Source organism: Anopheles bellator, chromosome 2, assembly GCF_943735745.2.
Source record: "Anopheles bellator chromosome 2, idAnoBellAS_SP24_06.2, whole genome shotgun sequence".
Taxonomy (NCBI): domain Eukaryota; kingdom Metazoa; phylum Arthropoda; class Insecta; order Diptera; family Culicidae; genus Anopheles; species Anopheles bellator.
Window position 1 is genome coordinate 14,195,233 of NC_071286.1, and position 12,006 is coordinate 14,207,238.

At 49.9% G+C, this 12,006-nt stretch overlaps 4 protein-coding genes across 4 annotated transcripts; 1 reads left to right on the forward strand and 3 right to left on the reverse strand.

The window, feature by feature from the left end:
- Positions 1-149: 149 nt before the first annotated feature.
- LOC131207042 (mitochondrial import inner membrane translocase subunit TIM44-like) lies at positions 150-1,382 on the reverse strand. Its single transcript, XM_058199650.1, has one exon. It carries the CDS (start codon positions 1,380-1,382, stop codon positions 150-152), a length of 1,233 nt encoding a protein of 410 aa, XP_058055633.1.
- Positions 1,383-2,135: 753 nt separating this feature from the next.
- LOC131206938 (TP53-regulated inhibitor of apoptosis 1-like) lies at positions 2,136-2,893 on the forward strand. Its single transcript, XM_058199542.1, has 2 exons — positions 2,136-2,372; positions 2,469-2,893. Exons 1-2 carry the CDS (start codon positions 2,226-2,228, stop codon positions 2,568-2,570), a joined length of 249 nt encoding a protein of 82 aa, XP_058055525.1. The 5' UTR covers positions 2,136-2,225; the 3' UTR covers positions 2,571-2,893.
- Positions 2,883-4,378, reverse strand: LOC131206937 (complement component 1 Q subcomponent-binding protein, mitochondrial). Its single transcript, XM_058199541.1, has 5 exons — positions 4,042-4,378; positions 3,784-3,934; positions 3,524-3,714; positions 3,371-3,459; positions 2,883-3,297 (listed from the first exon to the last, which is right to left on the reverse strand). The coding sequence occupies exons 1-5, from the start codon at positions 4,256-4,258 to the stop codon at positions 3,145-3,147; spliced, it is 801 nt and encodes a 266-aa protein (XP_058055524.1). The 5' UTR covers positions 4,259-4,378; the 3' UTR covers positions 2,883-3,144.
- A 2,695-nt stretch (positions 4,379-7,073) lies between these two features.
- Positions 7,074-10,473, reverse strand: LOC131207043 (tyrosine-protein kinase CSK). Its single transcript, XM_058199651.1, has 8 exons — positions 10,211-10,473; positions 9,344-10,093; positions 9,044-9,263; positions 8,703-8,959; positions 8,446-8,607; positions 8,176-8,371; positions 8,010-8,096; positions 7,074-7,923 (listed from the first exon to the last, which is right to left on the reverse strand). Exons 1-8 carry the CDS (start codon positions 10,471-10,473, stop codon positions 7,732-7,734), a joined length of 2,127 nt encoding a protein of 708 aa, XP_058055634.1. The 3' UTR covers positions 7,074-7,731.
- Between the last annotated feature and the right edge of the window lie 1,533 nt (positions 10,474-12,006).

A 12,006-nucleotide genomic window follows, 5' to 3' on the forward strand; every position in this document is an offset into this window, starting at 1 on the left:
AGGAATGACACAGTAACACATTGAGACCGACAAATCACGGCTCATTATGAATGATCGTGAAACAGTCTTAAATAATAACTTTACTTAACTTTTAATATCAATTTCGTTTCACTTATGGTTTTTGTCTTCCGTACCTTCACGAACACGATCTATACGAGCTGCGTCCGATAGTTGGTGGATATTTCCATGAGCCGCCACGCGGATCGAGGATTAGGTTCGTTCGTATCGCGGCACAAAACCCACACATGATTGCAGCGCAGCACCTTTTCCGGGTCCCCTTCGACTATCGATCCTTGCGCATTCCGCACACAGGCCACTTGCTGCGTTTGAAACGAGACGATCAACACTGGGCCCTGCGGCATCATCTTGCCCATCACCAGATCTACGCTCTCGATGTCGAGCAGCTTCGAATCGAGCCGATAACCGGCCTCAATTGCCGCTTCAATCGGTGCCGCAATGGTGTTGTAAGTGCTCTGGAAGCACCAGTCACGCAGCACCTCCAGCTCACCGCGTATGATCGATTCCAGCACGTTCGGGATGATATCGTTTTCGCAGTCCAGAAGAAACTGTCGCTGATCGAAGCTCGGATCGATGCGGCAGATCTCGCTCAGTGCCTCCGATAGCTCGTTCCTCGAAAAGAGCGCACCGACCTTGTCGGTGAGCAGCCGGAACGCACGTATCATCGGCTGTTCCGACTCGTCGTAATGGATCTTCCACGTGAGGAACTGATTCACCACCTGGCTGTTGGTTTTGAAGCTTTCCCACGATTGGTATAGTTTGCTGTCCTTGTGAATCTCGATGCCGGTCGCAGTCGCGTTCGGTTTGACCGTTCGTTCCCCGGACGGATCGTTCGCCATTTCGATACGCTTCCGGAGCTTGACCGGGCTCCGGTACACACGAGCCGCCATTCCTTCGTGGCTTTCCATCTCCTGGCGCACCACTTTGGCCGTCTTGCTGATCGTCCGAAAGGCTCCGCTCTGCCCCAACTTGTGTCCCTGTTCGGCAAGACTTTCGCTCAACTGTCCCGCCTTGTGGGCTACCTTGGTCCGCGATGCTTCGTCGACTGCCTCCATTAGTCGTCCACGTAGTGCAGCCAAATTTTCTTTCAACGCCACACGACCTCTACTCGCTTCCGACTCGACCGTACGGAACTTCTTGCGGGCGGCCTGGAGCGTATCGGATTGCTCCAGCCGGTGAGCATCCTGGCGAAACTTTTTAACGTTTTCCTTCATCTCGTTGCTCTTTTCCAGCTCCTGTCGTATGTTGGCGATGACCCGCGAAAAGAAGCTGGGTGCACGGCCACCGGAGTAAGCACGAAGCGGATAGCGTCCGGCAGCGGAAGGCAGAGCACGATCCGTGGCTAGTAGTAGAATTCGTTGCATTTCGATCGTTCGCACAATTGGCCACTCAACACACTATCGTTGTTTGTGGTGGTTTTTATGGGTTTTTGACTGTTCGAGGCACCGGCAAGGAATCCGTCCGGGTCAAAGTTGGCTCTGAGAAGATATACGCCGTTTTAAGTTGCAAGCAAATCGCATTGTTTCATAATCACACGGAATGTCAAATTACACGAACGAAATAATGTACGCCGTTCTAAATCATTGGCAGGGAAGTTGAAACATTATTTAGTTGTTCTTTACCGAATTCAATCCAAACGAATTCTTCACCGTCCATTGCGGTTATAGCAATTCTTCGTGTTGCAACTTAACTATTGAGTTGAACCCAAACGAAGCATCATGCACTGTGCAAGTTAACCATAACCACCTTAACAGTTCATTCTTTCGTGCATTGACGATTATCGATTATTGGACGATTATCTTATTTCACTTATTCCGATTACTAAAGAACGAACCGATGAATCACATATATTTTCGAATTCACTGAGTCAAAATAGCTTGGAAAGAACGTGTTTCGCGCAATGATTTCTCAAACATGCTTCTATTACCGAACTTCTGACTACTGCAAATTCCGCAATGTCATTTTCTCGCGACCGGAGCGACGAGATTCAAATTTACCCAACAATGTGAATCTCCCAACTCGCGGCTGTAAACGCTCGCCCTGTGTCACGGCGCACTCGGGAGCACAAAAGGGTTCGAACCAAAATACGAAAGAGCGCAAAATCTAGGGAGGACGGACACGGCGCGGCAAGTGACAGCGAAAGCAAATGTGTTAGCGAATCCAAAACAAATAGTCGTGGGCCAATAGCAATACTGATTCCTAAAGCAATGAACAGTATCGGGGATAACTGTACGCAGTTGAAGAAAGATTACGATACCTGCTTCAACAACTGGTTCTCGGATCGGTTTCTGAAAGGCGACATGGACGATTCGCTGTGCGCTCCGCTGTTCAAAGTTTATCAGCAGTGTGTGAAGGTAATCATCTGCGTCGCGGGAATGGTTATTTGGCGGTTCCCGAACGGGATGTGCAATTTCTGCATTTCATCTTCTCCCTTTCAATCCGCACCATAGGAGGCAATGAAGCAGCATCACATTGAGTTTAAAGAAATCGAAAATGACCACCTCGGGGAATCAAAGCGGGAGGAAAAGAAATCACCGAACGATAGCAGTTGAGAGTCCGGCTGTAGTACCCGCTCAGCGGACATATTTAACTGAGTAGCGGAAAAGTTCAAACAGTAGTTAATTCCTTACCGATAAACTGCCAGCTACCGTCATCCTGTGGCGATGGGCGTCGTGTGATCGCATGGTGAGCGGAACAAAGTAATGGGGTCAGTCTGCTGGTTCCCTAGACCATCTTCATTCCCTCAGATTTAATTTAGTTAGTAGGAGAGAAGAAAGTCTATTCTACGGCTGCTGCTGTACACTATTTTTTAATTGTTAAAGTTGTTTCCCAAATAAATGTGAAATAATCAACGTTGCTTTTACGGTTGACACAAGTGAAATTGAATAGCTTTGTTTTTTATTATTGTACGGCGATGGTCTAGTTCACTATGACACAGAGGGGGCTTCCACAAAGGAAAGTGTGATGATCATGACGGTTAAACAATACAAATGCAGCAATTGATCATGTACTTTGCCCGACGCGATTCCTCCTATCTTAACGTTGCTCGACTGCGGACTGGGATGGATGATGAGGTTGACTCCGAAAATGAGCCGGAGATATTAAACGAGTAGCGACGGTATCGCTTCACTTCTGCTCCACGGTAAACTTAGAGATGCCTTCGAGCAGCTCCACGTATTTTGCGTGCTCGTAAGCGCTGGCAAATTCCGACATTTTCTCCGCGAACTCGTTGCTAATGCCCTTCTCCTCCAGGAAGTTCATCAGCAGATCGTACAGATACTATATCGAGGTTAGTAGTAAGAAGGAAAGTTAGCAAAGTATTGCTTCTTTGAAAGTATCTTCCCGAGCTTACCCCATCGAGAACATCTCCGGCAACGGCGTACACTTTGTCGTTCCACTCGCCCTTGAAAATCGTTACCTCGTCGATGCCGAACACATCATCTGGTGAAAGATTAAGGTTTATTCAAAAACAGGTAACGCCTTACGTCGATCAAAAAACACTCACTGTATTCTCCTTCCTGTGCTTCGCCGGGCAAGTAGGAACAGGTGAACGACAGCGTCGTGCCCCCGCGCACAATATCGACCTCAAACTGTGGTCGGCTTTTCATGGCCGAAAATTCTGGCTTACTTTCCGTCGCCTCAGCATTGTCCCCGTCCATATCGACCGTGTGGTTCACATTGAACGAGATTGTAACTCTGGCAAGGGTCAAGCGCAAATGTAAAAAGAAAACGGACACGGCAATCATAGGGCTTCAGCTTGCTTACTTTTCACGCTCAGAAGATTTCGTCAGCTCCACTTCCGCTTGGTTGCAGGTAACCTTGTAGCCGCTGAGCGACGTCGGAATGGGGCCATGGTTGCTGGATTTTTTCTCCGCCACGATTTCCTCGGCCAGAAACTCCACCAGCTCGCGTTCGCCTGGCAAACAAACACACTTGTTAGTACGGACCGGGGCGAGTCTGATTACATAAGATGGGTAACTTCTCATTTTTGCCGTAAGCCATCATCGGGACCCGATCCCTTACCTTTGGTGTGAATGTTTTTGCTTGGCACAGCGAAAATCGGGCTCCGGTTAGTATTACTACTCGAGATCATTCCCGCGAGCGGTCTTCTCATCGCACATGTTGCAAGGCTGTTAGCCGGTTGTGCAACACCGACGCCGGCACACCACGCACTGCCGGTAATCGGTTTGCTGGTCGTGAGGGTTTTGCTGATAGCGGTACGTAGAAGATTGCGAAGCATTTTGGAGACTGTTGCAGTTACCGGTCAGCGACACAAATCGGGTACAGCAGACCTAATGCAGCAAGAATTTGCCAATTATTTACAACCACACCGCACGCAGCACGCCTTGCTCACTCGATTACTACACGAGGTTTACGAGCCGGGCCGAACTGTCATGTTGCTGTCACCGTTTCAAACAATGGTGCCCGGTGAAAAAGCTGAGTATCAAAACGTTGAGTGTCGTACAGGGTGATCATAGATTTCGAATAAAGCCATGTGCAACTCAATTTCATTAATAAGGATTTTTGCTGTTTTATTATATTTACTTGAATAAATTCCAGTGTACTGTGGTTTTTACTTTCACCTCCCTTTACACTTTACTTTACCCACGATTTCTGCCCCGGCGTCCGTCTGAATAGTAACGGTGTAGTTCATAGTTGCTTTCCATTTCACACGTGCTGGTGTTACGCCTTGGGCCTAGGTTGTGCTATCGTTTGTGCCTGACTCGTCGGAAACGAAATTCTTCGCTTCCCCTCAAATCGATTGATTGTGTGTTGCTAAACTGTGCTTGCGTGTCCCTTCGTCACACAACGGGATACTCTCGCTATCTCGCTCTTTGCGTAAGGTAATTACGGTTCTTTAATGCAATTTTTATCCATCTCGAGTTCGTCTCTCTTTGAACAGCACACACAAAACGCATGACAGTGGAGTGATTCAAAATAATTTAAAACGATTGGGAAGCATACCGTTGATTGATTGTGCCGTTATTTTTTGCGCGCCTCTGGTGACGTTGGATAGTTTGGTAATGTGACTTCCGGTCCGAAGAAAACGGTGTTCTTTACGAGCATTTCATCTCCGCCGTTGTACGGAGCCAGCTGTGCGGCAGGTCTATAGTTTCTACTGAACAAAGCACTACTACTCCACTACACGCTTACCGTTTTTGTTTATGATGAAATTTGAACTATCAGTTTGTGTGATTTTTGTAATGTTTTTTTGCTTTCTGCTTCACTGTTTGTTTCCTCTGTTCTATTGCTATTTTATTTGATGATTCCACTTGATATTTGCTTCATGTACGTGCTTTCGGTTGACACCATGTACCATAAAACAGAGCTAAAGGGGGCCAGTAGGTTAGCTTTGATGATATCGTAATATTAATTGTATCATTCGATAAAATTCTGTCCTGAAATCATTTGAGTTAATTAATATACATGCGCTGCTGTTCTTCTGGACCTACTGATATTTTGGCGTGTGTTTTGCTAGTGTTTAATAATGATTGGTATCACTCAACACGAAACGTTTGACTTCACGTTGCCCGCAGGATTGTAGACGGTTCCTCTGATGATGCTCTCTTTGAACAAGGAAGGTGTGCTGTCTCTACTGCAGCCCATTGTGGCGCGTCTCTGTAGGGCTTATAGCTTCTTTTTTCATAGTTTTGCGCAAATGTCGCTTGGCGTTTTTACTTGGAATGGTAACAAGGCTATATAGGATAATATTACTCGCATTCCTCGATGACACAGAGTTAATCCTCTCTGTCCGATTCCGGCAGCTTTAACACACATGCTCTCACACTCGTTTCAGATCACTTCAGGAAGAGGCCTTGTGCCGCATATGGTCGGGCTCGGTCGATGCCACCCGTCTTCATTCAGAACCGTTTTTCGACTATCGAATTATTTACAAAATAAAACAACACTAACTATGCACACCGCAAACAAGTTGAAAAGTAAGTAGTATCCCTCTCTAGTTACTGATTCTTCCTTTTCACCATCATAAATAAAATGCTGCACCGCACCGAGTATGGCGCCCTTCGGACACTTGCTCGTAAAGTAATCGTTCCTCATTTCCCTACGACCTTGCAGGAGGATTGTGGCTTATACTCATAGCACTAAAAGTTTTAACGGGACGGCCATCTCTGGCATCTCTGCTAATGGTAAGTAATCGTAATCGGGCCGAACGTATTAAAACATTAGTTAAACAAGTTACGCGAACGAAAAAACTGATATTACAAACTAAACAATTCCTTTTCCTGCTACGTACCCAAGTTCTGTACAAATAAATGTTCTTGTGACTTCTATGAAAAACATACCCCTCCGAGGCCACGTACGGCGTTAGTATGTGAACCAATCCCAACTTAATATCGTACGCCGCCAGTGTTTTACTCACTCACTTTCAACTACATTCCTTTGCGCTCAGCTGAGTCCAGTCGTGGAACAAATGTATAAAACAATTAATCAACAAAACGATACATAATTTAATCAACGTATTTTCACTCGGTCTCTCATGTGTTTTCCTCTTTTTACAAGCGCCAAATGTGATCCGTTAAATTGTTTGTTTTTTGTTTTGTTTTAATTTTATTTTCTGTCTAGCGATACGTTAGGAATTTGGGTGTGTAAAGCGCGTACGCGGACCGTTCTTCTACCATTTGAAACATTTTGTTTTCGTTTTTTACTTTTTCTTAATGACCACACTACATTTCTCATTTGCTTTACCATTTTACTTTAACTTTTCGCTTTCTGATAGTTTCGTAGTTTAAAGAGAGTTACTCGGTCGTTTAATGTTTGTATCTTTTGCATACTCTTCTCGATCATTTTCAATCCCACCAATAAACTGAAACTGAAATCGTACCGTTCGCGCGCCGTTTCGGCGTCTTAATTGAGAAACGCAAGATTGCGCGCGACGTACGCTCGAAAATGCTATTTACCACCTAATCGACGAGCGACGAACCCGCATTACATTTACGGATATATTATTATTAGTTAGCACGCTAATCATTTACAGTGTAATGATAGTAATAAATTACAAATATGAATATCATATCGATAATTATTGTTGCCCTCTTTCACACCTGCACACCACGCGGCCCATAAGGTTTTACCTGATGTTACGATTATTATGTTTGTCAAGTTGCAATTCACCGCGGTACTCAGCATCAAAAGGTTGACCATTGTTTCATTTTTGGATTCCTGTTTTCGCAGCGGGAAGTTCGAAATGCGGCCATGGCTTTACTAGAAAACAATAACAGAAGCTGTATCTGGCGATCTGAGGAGCACCTGAGAAGCCGGAGGTGGCTGCTGGCCGCTGGCAGCAGCCGCTGCCGCTGGCAGGCTCGTAAGAAAGCCACTCGTTTGTTGATTGATTGCAGGGATTCACACGTAAACTGCTTGGCCCATTGGTTGTCATTAAAAGTAAAATGAGTCGTTCACTCAACCCTAACACGGATCCTCAGTGAACGGGCAACGGCAACGTAGAGCTGTATTCGGTTGGGCACGTGACGGACCATATCACACTGTCTGTACACGGTTCGACCACAGGGATTTACGCAAACGCAAAAAAACCCGTTGGTGACCCTCCTCCATAATGAGTGGCCCGTTTCGGAGCCTTCGAGAAAAATGCTGCGTGTGCGTATGAGGAGCGAACCTAAAAACTACCGGCGTGCGACGCACGTGCTTTCTCTGCCGGGTGGAAGGATCATTTTACCGATTCCCGTGTGTGCCTCTCTACGTCACGTAGGTGTTGGCCGTTTCCCGCTTGCAGCTGTAGAGCCGTCGCTTGAGCTCCGCAAAGGTTGGCCGCTTGTCGGGCACCAGATCCCACGCTTGGCGCATCATTTCGTAGATTTCCGGTGGACAGCCTTCGGGTGCCTCCATTTTGTACCCGCTCCCGACGTGTTTCACCACATCGGCCAATGGCTAGAGAAAGGTGCGTGGCGTAAAAAAAAGACAAACGTTAGTTGGTTCATTCGAAGCGCACATGACACTTCCTGCCCGATTCTTACAATTCTCGGGTACGGAACGCGACCGAAGGAATAGATTTCCCATAGCAGGATACCGAAGCTCCACATGTCGGTTTTATTGGAAAATTTCTGCAATTAAAAGGGGAGGAAGATTGATCGTAGAGCACACCGGAACAACGTGGATTGACGGAGAGACGGAAAAACTTACGCCCTCTTTCAGTGCCTCCGGAGCGGTCCATTTGATTGGCAGCTTGCTGCTGTCGCCGGTGTACCGCTCGTCCCGGGCAAGCCCAAAGTCGGACACCTTCGCGACGCAATCCTCCGAAATGAGCACGTTCCGTGCGGCCAGATCCCGGTGGATGACTTTTTTGGTTTCCAAATACTCCATACCGCAGCAGGTGTCACTGTGTCCCGGGGAGAAGAGGGCCATCGGTTAGCTTCCCAGTAGCTTCGTAACATCCGACGTAACATTACTTACTAAGCAAAGTTGATCTGGTCCTTTCGCGTGATGTGCTGCCGACCGCGCGATCGCAGATAGTCGACCAGCGAGCCTTTGCTCATGTACTCCGTCACCAGGTAGATGTACTTATCGTGGAACACCAGTCCGATGAACTTGACGAGATTTTCGTGCTCCAGCGTACTGTGTGTGCCGGGAGAAAGTGAGAGAGTATTGAACGGCTGGTGTTCAATTGGCGCCACGTAACGCCACCGAACCACTCCTACCGCGCTACTTACGTCATGACGCCCGCCTCGGCCAAGAACTTGTTCGACGCTCGGCCCGCATCCTTCAGCACCTTCACCGCCACCTTCTCGCCCTTCAGTATGCCGAGCATCACGTCCCCGAACTCACCCTTGCCGATGTTCTCCTTCAGCTGCAGGTCGTCCATCTTGATCTCCCACCCATTGTCCTGGAAGTCCTTCACGCAGAACTCTTCCTTCGGCAGTGCATTCATCAGCTTCGTGCAGAGACCGTCCGAGTCGAGCGTATAGTGCTAAATGTAACGGAGGACATGACATTGACATACATTGTGCCGTTGTGACCAGGGCCACCCCCATCCCCCCCGCTCTGCTCTTACCTCCACCAGCTGGCCAAGGTGATCGAAGTACTCATCGTCATCGATCGTAAGCTTGTTGTCCACGTACTTGATGCGATAGTGTTCGACCTTTTCGTTGAAACACACACATAGCGTGTAGTCGCCCGGGAAGTTGGTCGATTCCCGCACCAGAAACAGTCCGTCTTCCCGCGGTTTCAGCAGCGACTCCGCCTCTTCCCGCTTTATCCGCCCGTGGAACCAACTGTAATGGAGCAGGCAGACGAAGAGAGTTTAGCGAATTACATCGGGGGTTGTAGGGACTGGCGGAGGGTGCTGTCTTACGGCATCGCATTCAGCTTAGCGTTCACTTCCGCCCTCCGGTGTGCGGCGGCCGCAGACGAAGCCGTCGGCGACGAGAGTCCGACCGGGACGCAGTTCCAGTTCGGGGTCGCCACCGTCGGGCCGTTGCTTCCGCCGTCGACGGTCTGCGGTGCCGGTGGCAGTCCGATGGGTCCGTGTAGCGAGTTGGACATGTGTTGCTGCGATTGCTGCTGTTGGCCACCACCAGCCGCTGCCGACGCCGCCACCGACGTCTGTTGCTGGATGGAGAGTGAGGAACCGGATAGGGCACCACCGCCGACCGGCTGCAGGATGTGGCCCGCCAGCTGCGCGCTGTTCATCGACACGGACATCAGGCTGACGGTGGGTGGCCCGGTGGAGGAGGACGCCGAGGACGACGGGGCGACCGACGGCATCACGATCGGGTGGGCGATATGATTGCTCAGACCGCCGCTGCCGCCGGTCAGCTGTTGGGGAGCTGACGCCACTGCGCTTGCGGTGGACGAGCCGGACGTTGCACTTAAAGCTTGCTGGGGATGGTGGACGACGTGCCCTAGCGGTGGTTGGTGCTGGTTGGGCGATTTTGGTATGTGGTGCACGGCCGGCGGTGGATGGGAGGCGACGGTGGCAATCAGCGAGCCGGCGACAGGATGCGGCGGTATCGGTGGTTGCGCTGACTGTGCACCGATCACCAGTTGCTGCTGCTGCTGCTGCTGCACCGGATGGTGGAGGGAACTGAGACTCGGATTTACACTGTGTGGAGGTAATTGTGGTGGCGGCACGTTGGATGCTGCGGCTACGGACTGCTGACTATGTTGCTGGTGCTGCTGCTGCTGTTGCTGCTGCGGTGCTGGCGGTGGACTGATGAACTGCGGCGGCTGCATGTGGTTATGTCCACCGCCGCCCATTGGTCCACCGCCCCCCGGTTGGGGGGCAGGCCGCTTGTGCTGGCGTGCCGGGGCCGTCGGAGGCATCTGGTGTGGCATGAACCATGGACAGTCGCTGGTGGCGGCCGCGGCAGCGGCAGAGTTGGCGGCCGCGACAACCGTCGACGAGAAGCCCCGATGGTGCCCGACCACCGCTGTCTGTCCGGACGGGTGCTGCAGGTTGATGGCCGCCGTGTGGCTGTTCATTCCGCCGTTCAGCGCCACGCTACTTCCGGTTGAGTTGCGCCGCGACAGCAGGAGCGTCTCCTCGTCGTCCTCACCGGCGGCGGCGGGCAGGCGATCCGGCTGCTGCTGCTGCTGCTCGAACGATGCGGATGACTGGTACGGCGGCCTGCCTCGCTGATGATCGACGGCGCTGCTGCTGCTGCTGGACGGCGGCGGCTTAGTGCTCCGATCAAACCGTGGCGCACCCCTCACATCGACATCTGGAAACGAAATGAAGAGTGAAAAGACTGTCACATGAGTTTGTCGGAGTTGGGGACTATGACCAATACGGTGTGTGGGCGGGTGTGTTGTATGCTAAACTCGTCGTGTGCCAATCGTGCCGCCGATGGCGATTGCTGATGACGAATCGAATGGTGCCCCCACAACAGAGCGGCATGACGTACCGCGGCATGTGATGACCTTCTTCACTATATCACAACGTGTGAGGAAGGCACTGTGAGGGTCCCTCAAAACCAGTCACCTTGCCCACCTCTCTTCAGGCAAGAGTTGTTGACACTTCCCATCGTTTTGCGCGAAAACACACAAACATTGCCGGGGGTTCGAGAGATTCAATTGAATATTAATTTGTGACCACCACAAGCTGGCTGTCGAACCGCTGTTTGTTTGAGTTTGCTTTCGGGCTCTTTGCTTTTCCACTTCAGGTGTGCTTCTTGGCGATGACGCGCGGTACGATGCTAGAACAACGGTAGCCGGCCGGGCTCTTTCGGGATGGTGGAAGCCTACCAACTGGACAGACTGAGCTCTTTTTGAGGGTAAAAGCTGCCATTTTCATGCAGCACAAATCATATAAGAATGTGAGAAGGGTTTGAAACGGTTGTTTGTATATAAGGTCCTGGTCATCTACGCGAAACTTATCGTGCAAGCTCGTGCTCTTCCATCCGAAGTTCATAGCCTGCTGCGAACTTCTTATATAGTAAATGAGAGTGCTGTGCTCTCTAACACTTTTCTGCACATATAATGGCACCCCTTTGACAGTTACAGAATTGTTATGACACTTGGCCGACCCCCATTTTTGAAACGTCAACAGAAAACAAACAGGAAATGGTAGGGTCCAGAATGGGGCCAGAAACTGTTTCACGGTGCGCCCATGTACAACACATATCAAAGGCTCGTCAGAAAAAGGGCTGAAAGGGCGCTGCTACTGTCACCCGGTGTGTATGGTAATATCGGATCGCATCGATTCTTCGGCCCGCTTCGGCAACGGGGGATGGGAACACAGATGGCACACATTTTCGTAGTGACACGAAACATGATGTTGAAGGGTCCGGCCACTCTGGGCGCTACTGTTCGATTTCAACTTCCGCCTGTGACAGGCAGGTTGATGCGTACACAACGTCCTATTGTTACCCACGTGCCCCGCCGGGGGGCACAGGGAGTTTCGGAGGCCAGTTACGTATAATGAAGAGGGTGGCGCATTATTAATTTGCATACACTACGATTGTTGTTGCTGCTAGGGTTCGGCACCGTTCCGAATGTCCGTTTGATGAGCAAATC